General features: G+C 41.2%; 3 protein-coding genes across 6 annotated transcripts in view; 1 reads left to right on the top strand and 2 right to left on the bottom strand.

Moving 5' to 3' along the window:
* Positions 1-249: 249 nt before the first annotated feature.
* On the bottom strand, positions 250-7,254 carry etfa (electron transfer flavoprotein subunit alpha). Its single transcript, XM_072385844.1, has 12 exons — positions 7,144-7,254; positions 5,483-5,632; positions 5,205-5,286; positions 4,899-4,981; positions 4,550-4,649; positions 4,229-4,339; positions 4,009-4,110; positions 3,697-3,765; positions 3,531-3,613; positions 2,398-2,463; positions 1,937-2,017; positions 250-690 (listed from the first exon to the last, which is right to left on the bottom strand). Exons 1-12 carry the CDS (start codon positions 7,180-7,182, stop codon positions 655-657), a joined length of 1,002 nt encoding a protein of 333 aa, XP_072241945.1. The 5' UTR covers positions 7,183-7,254; the 3' UTR covers positions 250-654.
* Positions 7,255-9,237: 1,983 nt separating this feature from the next.
* Positions 9,238-14,529, top strand: isl2a (ISL LIM homeobox 2a). The gene is made up of 6 exons (XM_072385214.1): positions 9,238-9,533; positions 9,985-10,174; positions 10,493-10,752; positions 11,020-11,306; positions 11,944-12,111; positions 12,591-14,529. The coding sequence occupies exons 1-6, from the start codon at positions 9,476-9,478 to the stop codon at positions 12,705-12,707; spliced, it is 1,080 nt and encodes a 359-aa protein (XP_072241315.1). The 5' UTR covers positions 9,238-9,475; the 3' UTR covers positions 12,708-14,529.
* Positions 14,530-14,754: 225 nt separating this feature from the next.
* The window catches only part of scaper (S-phase cyclin A-associated protein in the ER), a 55,868-nt gene continuing 46,449 nt past the window's right edge, over positions 14,755-24,173 (bottom strand). For all 4 annotated transcript variants that reach the window (XM_072385837.1, XM_072385839.1, XM_072385838.1 and 1 more), the window contains 5 exons: positions 23,747-23,981; positions 22,231-22,380; positions 16,549-16,740; positions 15,713-15,761; positions 14,755-15,434 (listed from right to left, as the gene is read on the bottom strand). In XM_072385837.1, the coding sequence (XP_072241938.1) occupies positions 15,334-15,434; positions 15,713-15,761; positions 16,549-16,740; positions 22,231-22,380; positions 23,747-23,981 (727 nt within the window). In that variant the 3' untranslated portion in view covers positions 14,755-15,333. The remainder of the gene's footprint in view (positions 15,435-15,712; positions 15,762-16,548; positions 16,741-22,230; positions 22,381-23,746; positions 23,982-24,173) is intronic.

Here is a 24,173-nt window from a genome sequence, read left to right as displayed (position 1 = left end):
CATCTTAAAATTGGACAGTTGTGTAAATATTAAAGAATGGGTTTTGGTTGTTGTGCCATGACCAAAACAGTGAAGGGACATGTGAGGTACAATAAAATGTTGAAGGTAAAATTCAAGCATGAACCTTTAAGATTTGTGACCATATTGCAAAGTAACCCTGTTCAGTGTCGTGTCCTCCGGCACCGTTTCTCTGATCATGGAAAAGAAACGCAGCTAAAATTAACCCAATAAAGTTAAAAACATGGCAAATTTAAAATAGCTCAAGTCATCAGTTTATTACACTGCTTTACAAAGCCTCGTATGGAGTTAAAATCCTCTGCGTTAACATGAAGAGCTTTATCTTACAATTATCTGTATGGGTTAAAGAGTCCCAAAAGGTTTCTTTGCTATACCCAGTTTTATATACATGAACTACCAAGAGCAAAAAAAGAATGCTACCAAAGCCAAATAGAGCTTATGTTTAAACATTACATATAAATTGGAATTTTTTTATTGGTTCCAATCAGAGGGAGGGTGTGTTGATGACGACCACATTTGCATGCAAACACAAACGGTTGCAGAAATTTAAGGCAGCCCGAGTTTCCTGTGGTCATGTCCCAGCTGTGTGCTCGAGGGATGGTCAAAGGTCGTTTTTTTTATTTTTTTTTTCCCCCCTCACTTGTCCAAAGCTTCCGTCATCTCAGGAACAGCCTGCACAGAAACAGTTCAGAGGATTATTTCACCAGCATCACACAGATCAATCTCAGAGAACATTTTCCTTTAAATGTATCCGCTGCAGTCTACTTTTAAATTAATCACTTGGTGTTAACTTTAATACCCCGCAGAAATCATTAAGGCATAAATCTGAGCCATTCTGTTCTGCATTAGCAACTAATGGGACCATCTGACTTACTTCCAGGGTTTATGCAGGGATAAATATTCACCAGCACCTGTCACTTTCATCTGAGGCAGATTTCAGATCCCAACATCAATGAGTTCATTTTGCAAACAGTCGTGCTATGCTGGTGTTTGCTGAACAAACGAGCACAAGGATGTGCAAAGACCTCAGCAGAATGCAGGCATACAAATGTTTATCAGCCTTTCAGAGAACAGAGATATCAGGCCCATAAATGAATAAAGTGGTGTTGTTTAAGAGACAACGCATTCAAAAGCCTTTTGTGGTAAATGCGAGTGTAAAATTATTCAAATTACTCTGCTTCTGAGTCGAGGAACTTCTGAACGGAATCATCAGTCACTGCCTGCATTGTTATGGGGTATCAACTGTCCATTTGGGGGAAAAGTAGAAAGCCCATCCATTTTAATCAGTTATCTGAGGAGTGATCACATGTAAGATGATCCCGGCCAGCAGGTCACAGCTCTGCTGCCACCAGTTTATTACTAATCACTTCTAGTGAGTTTATCAGGACACCTGGGCTGCTCAGGCACTACTGATGGGCTAAATAAAACATGACCAACAGGACACACATGAAAATATAACCTACTAGCCTTTCACAGGCAGTGCTGGACTATAGTGTTAGTCATGCCAACACACTTGGCTCAATATCCCCAAGTACCAGCTAGATGCAAGAACGGGACTGACCGTATAAGAGGTCTGGCAAGTAGAGGCCGATTACAAATCTGAGGCCAACTTTTATCCAACTATTGATCAGTTTTTTATATCTTCCAAGATGACAATGTATACCTCTATTAGCAGCAAGCTCGAGCCAGAGCTCCCCTTAGATTAATTCAGGAGCTTAATAATTCAGCAGTTGCACATTTCCATTAGATGGAAAAAGGGCATCTTGCAAAATTTATAAGTGAGAAAACAAATGTTATATTCTTACTGGCAGTCAAGATTTAAAGCCAACCAAACACACAAAGTAAGTCCAGGAACCGATTGATCGTCCCCCAATATCACATCATTATTGTTACTGTAATATCGGTTCTGGACACTTACCTTGAAAAGATCAGCTACCAAGCCGTAGTCAGCCACCTGGAAAATGGGAGCCTCGGGGTCCTTGTTGATAGCAACAATAGTCTGTGGGGGGGGGGGGGGGGAGGGCATGCGAAAGCAATTAAAACAACTCAAATGTATATGTAATGCATCTTTATTTTAACTCAAAAGGCTTGAGACTGGAATTTGATGTTTTATAACAACTTTTAAAAGAACAGGGAGAAAATTTGGTTCCTCCTGGTTAACTTTGTTTAATCAGCCCAAATCAAGGCAAGAAATTCAACATTATCTGTCACAAAACTCAGAGAGCCAAAGCCATGTTATATGAAGACATTTCCCTTCAACTTTTTTCATCAATGAAACATTACGGGCTGTTTAACATGAAAAAAACAACAAAAAACAACAACAAAGCAGTAAAGGAAAATTAAAAATAAAAGAAATGTGCCCATGTGGCTCCACTTTACCTTGCTATCCTTCATTCCAGCCAGGTGCTGGATAGCTCCAGAGATGCCGACTGCAATGTACAACTCCTACAGACATGAAAAAGCAAAGGGGTCAATCAGTCTCACATCATCTCAACCTTAAAGAGAAAGCCAGGTCACCCTCCCAGTTCAATGCAACACCGTACAAATGTTTCAGAATGTGCAGCCTTCAATTTATCAACTGTGCTACAGTTCAGAAGAATGAATACATACAGAATACATAGAGAAGAATGACAAATAGTTCTCATCCCCGAGCCAGACAATGATAAAAGAAACAGCAGGTTTCCATTTCTATAGACCAGCTAAGAAAGATCAACATATGATGATGTGGAATCAACTGAAAGAATTAAGCAAAAACCTTTTGGGGGAAACTGTCTTTTCTAAATAAAATACTTATCTTTACACATTGCTTTTCATGACTTGACTCAAATGCCAAGTTGTTATTTATTGAAAAAATAAATCAATAAACCCAGTGAAAATGAGACTAGCCACTGTTTAAAGACACTGAACTCTTATCTTTGCCCTAAATTGTGTGATATTAGATTTACTTTAAACAGCATGAAAGATATGTTACATGCTGCGAGTAAAGCTTCCATTTAACTGAACACTTTGCACTTTTAAGGATTGGATTGGATTAAAAAATATATATATAAAGTGTATCAACTGAAAAAATTCCTTGTCATAACAGAAAATCCAATCTGCAAAGTCTGGCCTGCTCTGAGGCTCTGCTCAGAAACCCCATGTATTCTGCTTTAATGGATCTGCTAAGACATTAACGGTCCTAAAGTGCCATCATGTACATTTTGCAGGGCTTAATGTGTGGATAATCACAGCTGGGATGTCCCAGCGGAGTCGTATATGGGCAAGTTAACCTTTTTAAAAGGCGAGGTCACCAGGATTAAACTGAACTGCTGCATGGAAGCTAATAAACATTTGTCAAATGCATACACATCTACACTAAAATTAAGCTAAAGTGTTACCTTTACACTTTCTGTAGAACCGTTAATCTTTTCCCCATTTCTCATAAACTCCATTTTCTGTTTGTCCCCCCCCCCCCCTTTCTTTTCCATACAAGATAAGGTTCATCCAAATGATCATAAGAAAGAAAAACATACCGGTGCAACAATCTTGCCGGTCTGTCCAACTTGCATGTCATTGGGAACAAACCCAGCATCCACTGCGGCTCTGGATGCACCAACTGGAAGAAGAACATTGTGCAGTTTAATATGAGGTAAAAAAAAAAAAAACAGTCAAACAGATTACTAAAATGGCATGGAGTACCTGCAGCATTCATTTTGTCAGCAAGGTCATAAAGCAGCTTGAAGTTATCTCCATTCTTCAAACCTCTTCCTAAAATGAGGAACCAGAGCTATTAGTATACAATTCAAACAACAAACCTTGGTCTTTACACTTGCAACGATGCAGTATTAGCCCAACTGTTAAAGAACGAGGTCAAGAAATACTCTGGCAGACACACAGAGAAAGTGGATGTGCAAACGAATAACATGGCAAAGCTGATCTTCCAGCAACCCTCAATGTGTGTATGACTTTCATCCTGTGGTCATCAGACAAAGAGAGACAGAGACAGCATACCTCCTGACACCACGACCTTTGCACTCGTCAGGTCTGGACGGTCGCTCTTTGTCAGATTCTGTTCAAGCCACTCAGAAACTCCAGTGGGAGGAGCTGGAGCCACTGCAGGTCAGAGCGCCACCAATGACAAGTAAGAATTACCACTTGCACTGACAAGGTAAAGCAATTCACACCAATGTCTCAGCTTGTATTTAAGCAGAGCAAAATTAAACTGTAATACCTTCTTCTGAAGCCGCACTTCCTCCCTCTGTCGGAGCAGCCTCAAAAGCCGTCCCTCTGACGGTGAAGACCTTGACTGGCTCGTTACATTTCACAGTGCTGAGGGCGTTTCCTGCACAATTCAGACAGTCAACGTCAGAACTGAAATAACGGGAAAAACTAAACAAAAACTGCACATTTCACTAAAGATTCCACCTAAAGCAGCTCAGGATACTCTATTTAAGGAAAAAAATATCTACTAAATTACAATACTAGTTTTGACATAGGATTAAAAAAAAATAAGAATTCAGATGTCTGCATCAAAGAGAAATAAACTCCTTACCTGCATAAATGGTCCTGACAAAAGTATCTGGAGATTTAATCTCAATAATGTCTGAAACTGGGGCAACATCCAACTTGGCAGCAACTCTGGGAAGCAGGTTCTATTTAAAACACACACGGAGGATGTAGTCAAGCAACACAGACAGAGCAGATATGCAAACAAATCATATCATTCATACACTTATGGATAAGATGGATAGCTGACAGATGTGCATGTGAAGACTTTGTTTATGTCAAAGACTGTTTAATTCAAATATGCAAATATGAAACATAAGAGGAGATTCAGTAAAACATAAGAAAATGAACAGACTTTACGATAAATACGTGCAAATTTTAAAAGAGTCACATACCTTTCCGAAGGCAGATGCTCCAGCGCAGATGTGACTGAAGTTGAACTGTTTCTGTGTTTCTAGTATAAGTGGAGTCAATTCCTCTAACAAAATCAGAAGACAGAAACAAAATCAGAGAGATCAAAGCTAACCTCGTACTGCCAGTTCAGGTAACCTAATAAAAAAAGTCACTCCCCTAAAAATCTCCCCTGCCTTAGTGACCAAATACAAGATGCCTTTACAACTCAAACACAGCCACCAACTTTGAATGTGTCAGGCAGTGCAAATCTGAAAATAATCCTAAAGGAGGCATCAAATGTCACATACCTGGTAAGGCACCTTTGTACGCGTCGTGTTGGGCCACGAGAACCTTCTTCACACCCTGTACTTTAGTGATTTCCTCCACAACCTGAAAAGAAGATTAAAAATATGTCCAGGTTTGGTTTCCTGTAGCCCTCTGTTTTCTTATCTGCATGTTCAAAATGCACTGTGTAACATTCCTTTATATTCTATATTTAATTGAACCACGCGTTAACGGAAAAAAAACAAACACACACACACACACACTTATCTCAGAAATACAGCACTTAAAAAGCGTCACTTACCTTCGAACAGTTTGTTCCAACAACCAGACAAGACACATCTCCACCCAGTTTACTGGCGGCGGTGATGGCACTGAGAGTGATGGGGGTCAGCTTGTCATTGTTGTGTTCAGCAACCACCAAGGTGCTCTGAAACCTCTGGATGAGGCCAGTCTGTTGGAGAACACATCTCAGTCACTATGAGCTGCGTATCAGCAGAAACAAAGCGAAGTCCATAAAAAAAACACAGCCTGATAAACATGGGAATGTTGCTCCCTGCCAATTTGTTTGAGGAACAGATGCAGAATCTTTTGAGGGCGGGGAAGATGATGCAGATGGCAGCAAATCACAGACGCTGTTGTCCCTCCTCTGATCCCAAAAAGCCTGCATGCCATTTCAAGTCAGCACTTTGTCATCTCTCTTTAGTCAGTGTGAAGGAGCAGTAGCAGGATCTCTTATACAGGCTTTATTTTTTTTTTCAAAGAAGCTGTAGAAATTAAATAAATTTCTACCTTTTTAAAGTTGATAAAAAAAAAAAAACTGAATACATGATTTTAATATAAACCAGCTTCTGAATTTCCTTAACACGCAAAACTGTTAAAATCTTAAAACTGTAATGGCAAATCAAGATGCATCTTGATTTTTACCACATTTTTTATATATATTTACTATGGGACTTGTTGGATAGTAAACTGTTGTGCTGCCATTTAAAGAAGTTTTCATTTGTTTTCTTATTCTTTAAGTGCACACATAACATTATGAGACAACGTCATGACCGGCTCAGTTCAACCTCTGCAGCAGCTGCATCCGGATCTGTCAAAGTCAAACAAGAAAATACCAGCCTCGCCTGGGCACCATGGATGTAACGCTATCAGGTAAAGGTCGTTCAGATAAAGACAAGCAAACAGAAAACAAGAAAAATATCACATGCTACTTTCTAACTCATTTTAAGCTGCTACACATCTCACAGGAGACACATGCTTTTGATACAATGTTAATTAAAGCCAAAAAGTAAAAAGGCGTTTTTTTTCTTTTTTGGGTGGTTGAAATAAACACTTAAACAAAACTCAAATGAAAACTGAACCTTTAGTTACTTATGTACTTAATTCACTTCTGTTTCATAGATTTGTATTTTTGATCAGCACCTCAACTGTTACTATCCTGTGCAAGATGAAAAATGAGCTGAAAAGGGCAAACTTCCTCTGGAAAATCATTTAAAGTGAGCTAAAGTGAAAGTGTAATTCTAAACAAAAATAATTAAGCGACTAAATAAGTAACACGAAGCCATAATGACTTTGTTTTGGTCCCACCTGTCACTGACATTGTTGCAGTTTCGTAACTCACATTGCGAGGTTTCATAACCGCTATGCTAGCGAAAATTAGCATTCAGTTCACACAAAAAAATCAGACGCCACTTATTTCAGCACTGAGCATACAAACAGAGTAAATATCATATCAAGTCATTCCACACTGTTGCTAGCGCTAATTCAAAACATCACCGCTGCGAACCCAGCACGATTAGATAAGAGTCCAGCTGAATTAGGCTAAGCAGCTAGCAGCTGCTGCAATAACAAGATAGGTTATTTGGTGTATGCGTGTACTGTTTGTTTGTTTTTTTGTTTTTTTACAGCTATAACAAAGTAACACAATCAACCTCGTGTATTTCAGAACAGTCATGCTCTTACCAAACTCTTGAGAGTTGTTTTATTGAAGGCTCTGTTCATGTTGGACTCCCGAAGTTGCTCCTTGTTGCAGCTGAAACAGATCTGTGCTAAAGGTCTCCTGAGGTTTGGAACGACTTCTCGCGATAATATAGCTACCGACTGTTGTAACTTCCGGTCATCTCAGTCTCTGTCTTTATCCGTCAAACGTTGCAAAACATTAACTTGACGCTTAATGGCAGCGAGTTAAACACAGTTTCGCTCTCTTTCCCATAACATGCTCTTATGCCGCTGATTTGTTTTATTTTCCACTTCGACACTGAAAAGAGCAGAAAACTGTGTCTCCTTTAAAAATATTATCACTATTTGCTCTGCAGCCGCGGACAACTCATTAAAGCACGGGCCTCTGGACGCAGCTGTACTTCCGTCCTTCCGTATACATCTAGGCTGACATACTAATATCAGGAATGATTTATGGCTGTTTTGCGCCTTGAACTTTACATTCTGCAGAAGACTTCCAACACTTCCTAACATACTACATCTAACTGCGGCTGTTTTTGTTATTTTTTTCTTATTATTTTGTGCCCTATTGTGATCATTTGACAGCTTCTTGTGACCGCTTTGGTTATTTTGCGTTTCACCTCGTTTTAATGCAACATTTTAAGTCTCATATTAGTTTATATGTTCGCACTGATGTCCCCCTAATCAAATTGTTTCTCTCAAAATATTTGACAGAAAATGTCCACAGTGGCTGTTATATTATCACTTTATTATTAAAGCCTACTATTTAATGTAGATTTAACCTAACTGATCATTTTAAGGTAAGCATTATTAAATTCGCTACGATCATTCTAATTATTGATTATTTTCTTTAAAAATTGAGTGCTTATTTGATTAGGGGGAAAATTATGACAATATAAATTCTATCACCATACCTAGTGAAAGGTTGCTCCCTTTTCAGACATTCAACTAACTGATTCATAAAAGATGTTTTCCAACAGATTATTAATTCATTAGTCAAATGAATTAGTCAAATTACCAAAAGTTGAGCAAAGTTGTTGGATAATGAGTTAAAGAGAAAAAATGTTTGCATCAGAGATGTAGAGGAGAATTGTCAGAAAGCGATAAAAATAAAGACAGGAATAAAGCTCAAGTTACCTAAAATTCATACTAAAGCACAATATTTGAGGGGATAATCTTCATTCTACTTCTGTTTTTCTACATTTAGTTCAAGAACAAGTACAGATACAGTGTCCTGTTTCGCATACAATTCTTATCGATTTCAGACTAAAAACTGATTGTTCTCGAGTAAACAAATTCAGCTTAATTCCCACACATCATCAATTATTAATGCGTTTGTCTTTGAAGATTAAAATGCGCTCATATTTTAACCCTCAATTTGAGGATCTGGGTGAGGTTTTCTGTCTCCCACAATGAGTGTTCTCAGTGATCTTCATTTTCCACTCAGTGCGGAGAAACGGGAGAAAAAGAGGAGACGAGAAACTTAATAAAAATTGTTATCTCGAAGGAAATTTATCCGAATTGTGCGTTGATTCACTAGGCTTGTAATTTCTTAAGTAACAAAAAAAGAAGTTATCATTGTGATGCCAAAGGCCCTACATTTAAAGAGTTTCGAGAAGTTCAACCTCTTTCTAAACAGAGCAGATATTGTGTGTGAAATTTCTCCCAGTAGGGGGCTCCCTGCTGCGGTGTGAATAAACACTTGAGAATTATGGACTCAAATGAATCAACAAAAGCGCAAACATTTTCACGACAAACAGCATAGTAACTAAAACAAGAATTAAAAGAATAGTTCACGTGAATGAAATACTGACATGTGTTCACCCATCTTTTTAACAATCCGTTTTCAATAGAATTCTATTGAATGTTCACAGGGAGGAGGAGGGGGTTCACAGTATAATAAAAAAGTAACAATATAAGATTAAGAAGTTGATGAGGACTGCCATTAACAACATACGATCTGTGATGCGAAACATTACAAGAACAAGTGCATTTTAAATAACACGTGGGATTCTTATTGTTTAACGTGTAACGAGCAGTATTAGACTACTCTCACGTACACACGGAGGTTGGAGTAAATACACTTGCTCTCAAAGCCAGCCCATGTGTTCTCCAAAGAACAAAAAGAGCAGGGGTCCAGAAGGAGATTTGCATGGCACCCTCTCCCCGGACCCACAGAGGTCCAGGTTTTGCAGACGTCACTCGTCCATGATCTTTGTTTTCTCTCCACCTCTCGGAAGAGGAATACAAGTTTATCATCCGGCCAGGGACAGGACGGTCTCCTCTGCCGCTCCTCTCCTCCATCCGTCGGCTTGCACTCAGCTCTGTGTCCTGTATGGTGGACATCCTGCTCAACACTTCTTTCTTGGATGATATGGGGGATCATTCAAAAAGTAAGGCAGCTACTCCTCGTCTGCATACTATCCTGTGGATTTAGGACAGTTTTTAGATCCGCTTTCATGTCATTTACCAATGCTTAGTCTCCCGGATTTTGATATAATCCCGCTATGAATTTAGGTTTGCGTGAAAATACGGCAAATTGCAACTAAAAAAAAGACCATCACAAACGAAAAACAAACAAAAAAAACCCCCCACAAATATTCGTGTAAACCCTGAACACAACTTATATCAACTGGTGGATCGTCTCGCCTTTAAAGTAAAAAGTGTCGTCTGATATTTTAGCTGCTGTGCACTTAGTACAGGCAAATAATGTCGTAATATTCTTGGAAGGACCTGTTTGTTGTGCATTCTCTCTCCTCAAGGTGAAGGTGGGTTTAACTGGGACAGCGTGAGGATTAAAAGAGCGCACACTTACGGCGTTATTAATGCATTTCCTCCTCGCAGAGAAGTCGGGAATCGCAATGTGTGTGGGCTGTGGAAGTCAGATACACGACCAGTACATCCTGAGAGTTTCCCCGGACCTCGAGTGGCATGCAGCCTGCCTCAAGTGTGCAGAGTGCAACCAGTATCTGGACGAGACCTGCACTTGCTTCGTCCGGGACGGAAAGACTTACTGTAAAAGAGATTATGCGAGGTATGGAGGCCATAGGAGTTTTAGGGATTTTAAACTTTCCCCTACATTTTAGATATATGTCATGTGTCAATGGAAATAAATGTGATAAGTGAAGTGAGATCAAAACAATTTTCCCATAATGGGAAAAAAAAAAACAAGGAAAAAAAAAACGAACAGCAGGTGAGCAAAAGCGTTCATCGTCAAGCGCAAACCTGAGAGTTGGGTTATTTATTTAGCTTTTTTTTTATTTTTCCGTGACAGTTATCGGTTGCTGTGTTGGTGCATGACACTATTACATTATAACGCCTGACACAAACTCATCTCCGTGCTCTTTCTCAGGTTGTTTGGCATCAAGTGCGCAAAGTGTAACATGGGCTTCTGCAGCAGCGACCTGGTGATGAGAGCCCGGGACAATGTGTATCACATGGAGTGTTTTCGGTGCTCGGTGTGCAGCCGACACCTCCTGCCGGGGGACGAGTTCTCCCTGCGGGACGACGAGCTGCTGTGCCGGGCTGATCACGGCTTGCTGGCGGAGCGGGCCTCCGCAGGGAGCCCGGTGAGCCCGGGGAACATCCACACCAGACCTCTGCACATCTCAGGTTAGACCGAATTCTATTCATTTCAATAAAAATGAATAATCATACTGTAGCTATAGACTCAGATTGTGAATACATTTATTATTATTATTATTGATAGAATTATTGTTACTGTTATCGTTATTATTAGCCTTGGCCTATCTTGATCCAAAATTAGTTTTGATATGGTTGCTATTTCATTGTGTAACAGGCCCATATCTTGTGTGTCTTACTTATATCTTTATTGAACGGGATAATTGTTTCATGAGTTTCACGGTGTCCTTCTCTTAGACCCGATTACGGTCCGGCATCCACCTCATCACCGGAACCACGTCCACAAGCAGTCAGAGAAGACCACCCGCATCCGGACGGTGCTCAACGAGAAGCAGCTCCACACCCTGCGTACCTGCTACAACGCCAACCCGAGACCGGACGCTCTGATGAAGGAGCAGCTGGTGGAGATGACCGGCCTGAGCCCCAGGGTGATCCGCGTCTGGTTCCAGAACAAGCGCTGCAAAGACAAGAAGAGGTCCATCCTGATGAAGCAGCTTCAGCAGCAGCAGCACAGCGACAAGACCGTGAGTGGACTTCCGGTTCTTTCATTTTACACTGCGTGGGAAATACCAAAAGGCCGCTTCCTTCTCCGTTGCACAACCAACCTGAGCATTCTCTATGAAAATCCTCCTTTCTCATTTAAAAACACGGGCAATATGTGCAAACAGAGAGCAAGGAGAACTGTTTTTGTCACATCTTATGGGGGGTGAGGGTAAGAAATGGAAATAATTAGACCGAGATGTTAATGCTGTTGGAGGAAAACCGTCACAGGACATGCAAATTTTTTAAATAAAATCTCAGAGTCGTACAATTATCAAAATACATATTTCCCATTTATTTTCTCTTATATATATGTATCAGAACGTGCTTGTGAACCGAATAGTCGTCCATTATAAACAGGCTCTCGAAGGTTTGTTTGGGAATTTTAATTTTTCCCGCGGGCGTATAGATTAGATTTTTAAGATGTACAGATTTTTACAATTAACAAATTAATGTAGTTATTTACCTTAAATGTTTTTTTTGTTTGTTTGTTTTGTTTTCCTCATAACGGCCAGAAAAAAATGTACATGTCAATATAGATTCAAATAGGACAAACAGCACAAAAATCTTCTATTCTGCAGCGACTCACATTTAAACGAACTGTTTGAACACTTCCTGCAGAATCTGCAGGGCCTGACAGGGACACCCCTGGTAGCAGGAAGTCCCATCCGGCACGACAACACGGTGCAGGGGAATCCTGTGGAGGTGCAGACCTACCAACCTCCATGGAAAACCCTCAGCGACTTCGCCCTGCAGACCGATCTGGACCAGCCTGCCTTCCAACAACTGGTAGCTCAACATTACTATGCGACACGTTACAGTGAATTAAGGGCTGTCAAAGTAAGACTTGTAGGAAAGAAAAGGGGTGGGAGAAGACACATCATTTTATTCAAATTCATTTAAAAAAAAAAAACTAAATTCAAGGTAGCGATTACTTGTTGTAGTGTTGTGGTTATTGATCTGAATGTGCACTCACAAAATAATAGAAGGGGGGGGAAGGCTATTTTGTGCCAGCTTGGCTGCTGAGCGCTCACTGCTTCCACTTGATAAGCTGATCATATCAATTGTATGATGCAGTGTCGTTACACTGAAGAAATATTGAAATCTGGTCCTGTTAAGATATAATTCACTCATCCTTTCAACTTTGGAGTTTGTTAGAAATTTAGAACCAACATAAAGTCAACCTTTATTTCCGTTCGTTTATTTAAATGAGGTGACCAAATAAACTCTTCCCCTGTTGATCTGATGCCTTGCCTCCCCCCCTGCAGGTGTCTTTCTCTGAATCGGGCTCTATGGGCAACTCCTCGGGCAGCGATGTGACCTCCCTTTCGTCGCAGTTGCCGGACACACCGAACAGTATGGTGCCGAGTCCCGTGGACACGTGAGGAGGCAGCGGGGTCAGCTGGAGGCCCCGGGCTCTTATCTGCAGGGATGCGCAAAGACCCCGCTGACTAACGAATAAGTGACCAGGATGGATTATACCGCAGGATACATTCAGGTCCCGACTGGAGGACAGGAGGTCTAACTGCTCCCTGCACATCTACGGCATTGTATCTCACTGTGATGGATACACAGCTTTAGATGGACAAAACGGGCCTTTAGCTGAAGAAACACCTCGCCAGTGCCAGAGCTGGACAGAATTGGAGCGCGTGTTGGGATTCAAACACGCGAGCCTGTGCTGGACATCTGAACGTCAGTGGTTACAGTATGTTTGTCAGGAAAATACAACCTGTGTAGATGTGCATGATCTGTAAGTTTCACTATCGACTCTTGTAAATTATTGGAACACACGAGAGATGCGCAATGTTCGCGTTCTCCCAAAAAAAGTAAGTTATTATTATTTATTATGAAGACAGACATAGCTGATCCCACCAATAAAACGATTGATTATTGCATGCATAATCCATTTGTTCCATAAACCTAAAGTATATGGTCGGCGAAATCACATTCTGCTTTCAATGCTGTTTCTAGTGGAGATCAGAGCTGAAACTCCACAGTTTCGTCTTTCTATAGTAAAGAAAGACAATCTTCATGCAAATAAATAAATAGAGAATTTTGGGGAAATCGGAGTGTTTCAGTGTTACAAATGCGTTTTTCCAGATCTCTGGTGGTTTGTTAATTTTCGACAGACTGCACCGGTCAATGTAATCTGATTATATATTCATCCTTGCTCAGTTTCTTAGCCGAGTGGATCACTGACTGATTGCTGACAAGATATTATTAAGCATTTGGCCCATGTGTCACGGGTCACTGAATCAGACACAATAGGTTGCGACCTGTTTAATTCGCCTGCTTGTATGCTTTGGGCTTTTGAGTGTTTGCTTTAGCTCTTATTTCTGTTATCATGCCCCCTCGAACTGACTCAAATCAAACTTTGCGTAATGTTGCTCGAGATAAACCGATAAAATTGGACTTATTTAGACATAATGCAGCGCATGAAGCCGAGGCTCATGGTTGGGCTACAAGTCTAGACAGAGGACAGGCAGCGGCGGCCCCTTATCTATAGCTGGCATCACCTGCAAAGGATACTGAATGGACCCACAACAAAACGTGCTGCAGCGCAGCGCTGAGGGGACTCCCAGCCTGCGGACGCACCCTGGCGTGTCTTAAGTTTATTTTCATTCCAGTAGGAATCCTGAGCGACAAATCGCCGCTGGACAAGAGAGCATGCAGGTCAAGCCGGGACTGACACACTACACCTCAACAATTTGTTGGGGAGGATCGGCTTTTATCAGTGAAGGAAGTGGAGCCTCATTGAAATTAAAAATCCCGTGAAGACCTTAAGACACGCCGGTGCCAAGACTAAATATTTAAACTATGGCTAAGATTACACAGTAGTAAGAGCACATTGAAAAGAAAATACAAACGTGGTCAGCAAAAGACAAGAGAACGGTCATCACAAAACTTTTAGAAGGGTAACTGATATTCTCAGCACCATCCCCTAAAAGAGGCTAAATATGGATTTTGAAGAGTATTTTGGTAAGATCTTATCCGACTTGGCAAGCAACACTTTAAACATGTAACAAGTCCCAGATTTCAACATCAGCACAGCTTCTAAACTAAAACTGGGCAGGGTGAGAGATGGTTCCAGCTGTTTCACACTGTGCTGAAGAAGAAAAAGGGCAGTTTGTGAACGGTTGCATAATTTCCTACACCTGGTGCTTTTTCTTTCGGCAGCTAGAAGAATTGGACTGTCCAAATAATTGTCATTTTCGATGCACACAAATGTAGATCCTTGTTAGTATTGTCAAATGTGTGTCAAATGTGAGGCGTAAATCTCCAAGTCGCACAAGTGCATCATGCCTCATGCCACAAACGGATCATCACTTAAAAGTCAATGCTGAAGTCACCATGTGGAGAAAAGCAAAGAAGTGCCTGGTAAATGATGCTTAAATAAAGTGTGCAGAATAAAACTGACAAACAATGACACATACCCACGAGTATTTTTATTCAGTATTATGACACCTTATAATTCAATAAATTATAATAATTATAATGGAAGGACAAACACGTGAACTTGAAAAATAAAACTCCACATATCTGAGATTTAAGTAGTAACGGCCATTATGAAGGCTAGAACACTCGAGTCATTCATATTCAAACAGCTAGTCAAACACAATAAGTGGACAACAACAACAACAAAAACAAAACAACAACGCTTGGCAAATGATAAATTACAGTATAAGTAAACGTTTCAGGCTTAGATCATTGCTACAACGGCACGTCGGGAACAAACGGACGCAAATGGCTTATTCAGACAGTAAATGAACGACTTGTGCATGGATTTCTAAGTGTGATGAACAAATAAGACTTTTGTGCAAATTCTTCTTAAGCATCGATGAGATTCCCGCGAAATCAACGGATGCGACAACATATAATAAAGGTTGACAATATTTACATTCGACTAGGTCACCAGGAGAAAAATTAAATGAAAGAAAAACCTCAACACCTCAAACTGTTAGAACTGTGTGCTTTTTTTTTTTTTAAATTTGAGGACAGTGTGCAACGCCGTTATTCCTCCTGCTTCTGGAGAAAGAACTGAAGGGCTGAATCCCACTGATCTCTTGGGAAGCGGTTGGACAGGTCACAGTAATCTAAAAGCCACTTGGAAACTGTACAGACAGAAAAAAATGACAACTTCAAATATACAATCCTTAAAAAAAATAAATAAATAAATGAATAAATACAATTTTACCAAAACAAACGGCTCATGAAGAAAATGCAACATCCCAAAAAGCAAAACCTAAAAACTTCAGTTAAAACAAAGAGGACGAACTACAAAAGCCACAACTTGTAACATTGTATAAAAAAAATAATAATTAAAGTTCTTCCACAGAAATAAAATGGCAGGCTTATTTATTCAATCAATAAATGTAACCCGACTACTCACCCGTTTTATTAATTTTACTCTCTGAATCCTTCTCGTTTGAAGCACAATCCTGAAAAAAAAAAAAAAAAAAGAATGCATTTCAGACCTCGCTTCAGGGTATAACTGCAGATAGAATAATGTTAGTATTATATCTATGACATTTGCCTCATTTTAATTACACAACACAGGCGAAAACGACAACATAAAGCAAAAGTTAACGCTGCTTCAACTGTTCTATCCGACTGTGATTTACTCAGCAAACAAAACTATCCAGGATTAAGTTGCTCCACTCAAAGGAATGCTCCCGAGCTTAACTCAGATGAGGGCAGCGGTGCAAGACGCCATGCATTATTGCTTTGTTTGAAAGAAATGACAATAGCTTGTCTCCCTTTGAATGGAAGTTAATCGGTGTCTAAACAGTGGTGGTTGCAGGGTGGCGAGGAGGGCTTGTTGTCAGGGGAAGATGAAGGAGACGAGCTGTTTACTGGGAGTTGAACCAGTGGCAGGTAAATCCACCGTGAAGGAATCCATTAATCTTTGTGAAAGCCTGCCGATTACAGATTCAACGGTGGCCAAGATGAGATGTTGTCAATTAGCTAATGCACGGGTAATGCGATTCAGTTGTGTAATGCGTGTGAAATTAACCGAATTTGGACATTTTATTTAAAGACGGCGGCGCTCCGATGGTCAAAGAGGAATGCGTGTTTTCCACATCGTCTTTTCTTTTCTTTTCTTTTAACTGTACCAATCTTTTGAGGGAACAGCACACGCTTTTTTTTTTGGATCCTGACTTGATGTAATAATCACCAAACTGTGCGTTCTGCACAGTATTTGCGCGCCCACGTTTCTACATTTACCTGAATGAACGTGGCCAGCAGCACGCAGCTCATCTCCTGCTGCAGGATGACCTTGTTCTGCGAGTTGTTGTAGCAGGCTGAGATGAGGGATGGAAACAGCACTCTGATGAGGCGCGGGTGGCTGAAATACTGGAAGGGCAGCTGACACAGTTTCTGCAACACGCTGGGCTGGCGGCCAGACTGCACTATCACCTGGAACACACAGTGAGCAGGGCCGGCCGGCCAGTCAGTCAGTAAGCCAGTCGGTACACTGCTAGCTGTAAATCACCACCCTCTGCCCCTCCCACATGTAAATCTGCCACTAAAACAACACACAAACAGCCATTAGAAGGAGACCTGGGGGGGCAGAGCCTCCCATCACACAATTACAGGCTATAAAGCAAAAGTAATGGGATGTTTTGCTGCAAAACGGCAACAAGCAGAGGTTTCGCAGAGGGAAAATGAGAAATGCGAATTGATGTGATCATTAGCAGTTTAAACTTCACTTTCAAGTTTTGTGTTAAGCTCCTTAACCAACACTCAAGCAGAGAGAAGGTTCAGGAGTGAAGCTCAGGTTAAGAGGGCATTTATAGTGCAACCAGGGTATGAAGGGGTGGAGTCGAGGGTGAAAGGCAGGGTCTGCAAACCTCTTCCAACATCACTGCCACCCCCACTTTGAGAAATGAGCAATACCATTAACGTTATTCTCACCCTCCTCAATCACGGACCATCACATCCGGGTCACCAGCATTAAAACAAAATCACTTGCAGCCTCCCTTGATTAGACAAGGGACTAATCAAAGGTTTTTTTTTCAGTCTAGTGCTGTGGTCACCTCCCCTGAGCTTAAGAGGACCCTCAGCAAACATCTGAGAGCCAGAGGGTCAACATGCTGTAAAGCTGGCAGCAGCGCTTTACAGGTACAGGCTGCCGGCTCAAACACAATGGAAACCAGAAGGCTGAGTGAGATGAGGTCCCCGAATTCACAGTGACATAAATTCAAAAGATTTAAAACAAAACCAAAAAAAAAAAAAAACCACACACTTTAATACTCTTCCATTGGCTCCCCCTTTGATAATGCACTTCAAGTTTGAGCTGCAGGATAAACAAAGTGATAAGTCACTGCTTTTATCGGTTCAAGGTGAAGCCTCCCAGAGCCGCTCTCTTCAGTGAAGTTCAAAAGGACACAAAGCGGTTTAATTTCCGATCATCATTAGTTATAAAAAAAATAAATAATCGACAAAGAGCGTGATTAGAAGTGCTTCACAAACACTTAAAAATGTGAAGAGCACTAGATTTGTCAACCCGAGAGGTGTTAATTATTGAATAGAAGAGAAAATGGGAATAATTTCTGCCCGTTTATGCATTCCTCAATATACTACCAAACAAAAGACTAGTTTGCAAAGAAAATATCAAATATATTTATCAGTGGAAAAACAAAATCCAGGAGTTTCACTCAGTAATCTTTTTTTTTTTCCCTAAAGGAATTTGGGGCTCGGACAAATCCATCCACCGAGGGAAGAAAAAAAAAAAAAAAAAAAGAGACGGCTCTGGTTGTTTTCAAATGTAGAGCTGCTTATTTTCACAACGTGTAGTTTTAGTATTTTCCTGCTACTTTTCCCCCCTAAATCCTACATCATCATATTTTATCTTTTCTGTTGAAATGCTGCCCTAAGACACACTGGCAAAAGGGAGCGCAGAAATGTATGCGGCTGAATTTATCAGAGGGGAAAAACTATGATTCTTCAAAGGCCGAAAGAATCTCTTCTTTCTTTTTTTGCGTTTCAACCCGGAGCATTTAGGCATCATAATTTAACACCACAGCAAGTAGTTGCTGTTTGAGTTGGAGCTCTGAGGTGATCCAACCTACAAATCACCCGGCGATCTCATAATCCTCCACCATGCATCTTCATTCCATCTTCAGCTGCTTAAACAAATTGTCCACCCTCAAGTGCCTGACGCAGAAGGGCATAAAACAAAGCCTGGTGGCAGACAGAGTCTGGAGTTGGATGTTGAGCCGTCTGCAAACTTTCCGTGCCTCTGCCAGCTGAAGAGCAACACCAGAGTCAGAAATGGCTTCCAAACTGAGACTCGGCCATAGCGTTACTTTTCCCAGCCCAGCTGAAGAATCTGCAGCTCAAAGCCATAAAACTCACAAGTAGCATCTGAATCTGCTCCTCTGGTCCATGTTTAACAGACCCTGAACAAACTCAAGTGTCTTGCTGCTCTGTTCTTTCTTAAGTTCAGAGACCTGGCTTTTTCAAACGGTTTTATGGCGGCTCTGTTACATAACTTCCTCTTCTCCTGCAATAACAACAAAGAGTGTATGAAATTAATGTTCTGAAACCAACAAACTCCTGGGAAAACCAAAGCTGAGGCAGACTCACGAACAGACTCGAGGAAAAAGACGGTCATCATTCACATTAGCAAACCTTATGCACAAGGGCGCCATACGACTTGTTACCGATTCCTGCCTGCAAAAAATAACTGTAATCATAGTAGAATTTTTAAATGTGTAGACATATTTTCATGTGTTATGTTGTCTAGACAGCCCAAACACCTCAGGAGGAACCAGAGCCAGAGTAGGGCCATATATCTGACACTTGAATCCACAATATAAACCAGACCCCGTGGAACGCCTTTACTGATAAGACAAGCAGCACAGATGACAGCACCAAGCAAAGTTAGTCAAATAAGCATTTAGTGCTGTTTTACGACTTCTTCAATGGCTTCTTGAGATGTGCACAGGATGTTGTGGAAACGGCCTTTGGACAATTGGATTCTAGCGACGCAGACATTGACAGAGACACTCCAACTTCACCTTTAAGGTGACTGTCAGTTGTTTTAAAATCCCATGAAATCCCACTGTTTACTAAATAAAACTTATTCACTCCTTATTCATCTTTATAAGCTGATTTTGTCATTCCATCCCAGATTCAACTGCTGATCATTCTGCTCTAAAAATAACCTGTGGACAGCATTACAGACAAATGGAAACTCCTCACTGAAAGGTTTGCAAAGACACAACTGTCCTCAGCTTCACTTAAAGTCGGATGGACCAGCATTCAACCCTAAAGCAGAGTGTAAATCATCTACTGAGCTAACAATCAGGCGCTCTCCTGCCAGTTAGCGGGGTGTGTATGCATGTCAGTGTTTCTCTGCCTCTGTTTACTCTGCTGGGTGATGCAGAGTGTGTCTTCCCCACTGCTGGCTCCCAATGGTCTGCAGGAGCTGCTCATACCCTGCAGGCAGTGAGGGCTTGGTTGTCTTGGCTGTAATGGACTGCTGAAGGAAGAGTTTCACATCGGGTTAACAGGAATTACAGACCTAAAGCTTGGCTTGGGCCCGCGGGGAGGAGGAAACGCCCTCAAAGAGAATGGGAAGAAGAAGACTGACCCCACAGATAAGGCTGAACCCTGGAGATGTGTGTGTGTGTGTGTGTGTGTGTGGGATGTTCTGTCTACAGATGATCCTTAGCTCATGGGATTGTTACTGGTACAACAAAAACAGTTTATGAATTATAAGCACAAAGAAGTCAGGTGATTCAAGACTCGTTGCAGGGAAACCAATTCAGCAGCACAAAAACATCCGTACACACCGTGAAACAAGACCCGTATCTATTTGTTTTACAGACACGAAAGGCTCAGCGCTTGCGTGCGTGGCCATTTTCCATGTACCGAAAAATGCCAATGTTTTCTTAAGATTTCCACACTCTGAAATTGCTCGTGCCTTCTCAAAAAAAGCAAGCAGGAATCAAGTGGGTTAACATGTCACCAGTTTACAATTACAGTGCCGTCAGCTAAAAGATCCGACAGATCATCACTGGGGATGAATCATGAATGAATCGCTGCAGTTAAAGAAAGGGAGATTACCGGCACATCTCTCCTCGGGGAGAAAAGGGAAGTACAGTTACATGTCAGTGACAAAATAGATTTCATTTGTTTTGTTTGTTTGTCGGAAGGCCTCCACAGACACACTCAACGGACAAAGAAACATATGGCTACATGGCTCAATGGGCCCCTGTAAACACAGACGCACTTAAAAAAACAACACGCAAGCCTACATATGTCACTCTCCCAATGGCTTTTTGTGTGACAAGGTGAATTATTCATGCCCTCAGAGCAGAGGGACTACATCACTATGTATAGAGCTGCTTCAAAGTTCTGCTTTTTATGAGCAGCTTTATTTCTAAAGCATATATATAAACAAAAGCTGGTGTGCCGACAGTGAATCAGCAGTCTCAGCGACCGCACAGGCCTCGGGTCGGGCCGCTTTTGTGTCCTGCCAATGCTTACATTAGCTTGAGAAAAGCTCAAGCTGCTCTAAATATTCTCCTTGACGCCATCCATCTTGGTGCAAAACAGAATGGAAGCATTCCAGGAACTGGACCACTGGCTAAGATCAACTGAGTGAAGTTGTGTGGGATCTTGTTTCCTGACAGTCTACACTCAAATATATATTTTTTCAAAACCCAGAGTAAAGTGAGCTGAGTTTTATTGTTGGTTTTTGACTGCGATGGAGCAACGGCTATTTCATCAAATTAGCAACGATCAAATGTGATATTTGCGTCGCTGCTCTCTGTGATCGTCACTGCAATCAGCCCTTATCCATTTATTCACTATAATAAGCTAATTGGATCTACGATAACAAACAAATGCTAATTCTGAACATCAGAATAATCAAATTGAGCTGAAGAGCTACAGAGGTACAGACCTTTAATTAGAAATAAAAAAATAAATAAAAAGACCAATTAGGATCAGTACTAAGCCCATAAATTGCTGTGATGGAGTTTGACTGAGTGTGTGGGCATAAAATGTGATATCACTGACTGAAGCTGTGGCTGCTGCTCGTGTGGGTCAGGCTTAGCTTAATCAAAGCCCAGCCAACTGTAGCATAGCTAATCAGGGGCCCGGTAGACGGGCCATGCATGACGGCCAGCTACACAGCAGCCAGGTCTGCTCCATCACATCCTGCTCACTTCCACAGAGCCTCCTAAGTAGTTGTAACACCAGGGCAAGCACACTGCCCTGCTTTACCAGGAGGGAACAATGGCTCGCTCTGTGGGACAATAGACAACACACGGACCAAAAGCAGGAAGGTGCCAAGGTATGAATCTTTAAACAGGTGCTTTTTGTTACTATTACAAAACTGCACCCTTTTTCTGACTAATAATATATGAAGAGAACAACAGTAAGATGATATCACCCGACTCTTCTCATTTAATAGGCAACTTTACACGAGAGAAAGCATCTGATTGAACATGTGCTAAAAGATATGAATGATCAGATGACAGAAAACCAATCACGACTGAAGCAACTGAGCAACTACAGTGATATTTCAAACCAAAAACAGATTAATTGACTGTTTTTTAATCTAACAATCAAATATTTTAATCGTTAATTACTTGTTTCAGTGCTTTTTAGTCACTGAACTTACTAACAGTGTGATACCAACATTTTATAAACACATAAACTCGTGCCCAAAGCTTTTACTTCCGTGAAAGCATTCAACTGTTATCTTTTTGGAACTCTTAAGTGCTTAAAATGAATATTTTTGAAATATTACACATCAGAAGCTTAAAAACAGTCAAAACTAACAGATGCCAATAGTAACATATAACATATGTCATCATGTTTTGGATTTGTTTCACCCGTTGACCCTTCATTACAGTACCATTCATTTTAGTGTCCGTGTAGGTGGTTTACCTGGTTGTCAGGGTGATTAACGGTAAAATATCCCACACAGATGATGACTTCATGCAGCAGCTCTTCAGAGGAATGCTGGGTACAGTACCAGAGGAGGGAGCTGACAATGTGTCGGAAAGCCAGGGACAGGCCCTCAGCTCCTAGAACAGACTGGCCGGTCAAAGACAAACTGTGTCAGTAATTAGAACATAAATCGTGACTGATTGTGATTACAAAGAGCTCAACAAAATAACAATGCAGCAATAAAAGGTTATACGTTTAGTTGGTGAGAACGTACATGGTGTAAGTGTATAAACAGATCAAACAGAGTCATACCATAAGACAACCCAATCGTGCTTAAAAGTGAGATGCTAGGAGGAGCTCAAAGACAGTATTTATTAAACATGTCAGTGTGACAGAGCACCATAAGATCACTGCAAGTTTGGGTGTGGTAGCGTTTTAACAACCATAAACACAAATGATGGTTTCAGGGCTCACAACATAACATTTTTTTTCCTCTTTTAAATTGACTGAAGCTCAACAACAAATACGTAAATCGACATGAAAAACGACCCTCCGATAGCTAAAAGAATCAACGAGAAGAACGGCAATGAGACGAGGAAAGTTTTCACCATCATTTTGTCGAACTGATTCTGAAAGAGGACGATTTGCTGCAGCCTATTCTGCCAAAAACGCAATCACCACAAAGCCCAACCTTTTATGCTGCACAGGACCTCTTTTGAAAATCCCGTCTAAACTCATTATGTTGAGCTGACGCGGCAGAGGAACGAGTTAACGGGCAGAATTTTGATCAACCAGCCACTGCGAAAGTGGGTTAGCTGTTCCAGTGAAGTAATGTGAAACACAAGGTGATTACAACTCGCAGCCAAAAAACCGAAACATAATTTAAAATGTTCATAAAACTCCGGCAGTGAAACGCTTTCATTTCCAGCTGTTTTGAGTTGCCTGAATGTGGCGGGTCAGTGACAGGAAGCCGCTTCAAAGTAATTACCCCAAGGCATTAAAATAATTAACAGCATTTTGGCTTGCTTCTGTGGCTTTCAGACTTAGCAGTGAGGCTGTCGCCGTCTCCTCCTCGGGTGAGTAATGTATTGCCCCGCATACAGTGATAATCACTTGTGCTCCATCCTTACTGCTGACCCAATGGGCTCTATTCAACCCCAAAAAATAACCTAGGGTCAAAGGGCACCTGTGTTTATGTCCACAGGTCAGCTTAGTCATGAGGAGAACGACTCCTCTTCGAATGGCTCTTAACAAAAAGAAATGACATTAATCTGAACATGAATACAGGTTTGTAAAATTCAGGGACAATAATCAAACATTTCTTGGCAGCTTAATGACAGTCTGCCGTTTCAGATGACTTTGTTAATACCACTTACTAAAAATGTCATCCAGTAACATGTGTCCAGCATGTTGACTACCAGCAGTTAAACGGTGCACATTGCAAGCAAACATCGGGTACATGAGAAGAGGTAACACAACATATTTTGTAAAATTTCTCTATCACAAGTAATACCTGGAAGGCAGATAGGTCAAGAAGGGCAAAACTGTTGAGGAAGCGGATGCCCTGCAAAGCCACCTGGATGACCCCTGGGCCGTAGGGCTCTTGACTCTGGGAAGCAGACTCAGGCAAGAAACTGTGCAGCAGGATACAATACAGAGTGTGCACCACTCCCACCAGGTCAGTGGACTGCAGAAGGGCTGTCAGTCCAGTCGGGTCCTGGCGTTTATTGTCAAATATACTGGGAGCACTAAAAGGGAAGACAGGGTGAATGTATAGTCAGCAAAGCAAATAATAACTGGAGGAGTCCATTCACAAACAGAAACTGAATTCAAGGACGCATCAATTATCCTTGCAGTAGGATGCTTTAGCAAATATTTTGAATATTTTGTGGCTTTCTGCAGTTGGGGGGGGGGGGGGGGGGGTCATGTTGACTGAGGTC

Source organism: Leuresthes tenuis, unplaced genomic scaffold, assembly GCF_036924035.1.
Source record: "Leuresthes tenuis unplaced genomic scaffold, fLeuTen1.0.hap1 SCAF_5, whole genome shotgun sequence".
Taxonomy (NCBI): domain Eukaryota; kingdom Metazoa; phylum Chordata; class Actinopteri; order Atheriniformes; family Atherinopsidae; genus Leuresthes; species Leuresthes tenuis.
Note: the sequence above shows the minus strand (reverse complement) of the source record. Positions and strands in the feature narration are given on the sequence as shown.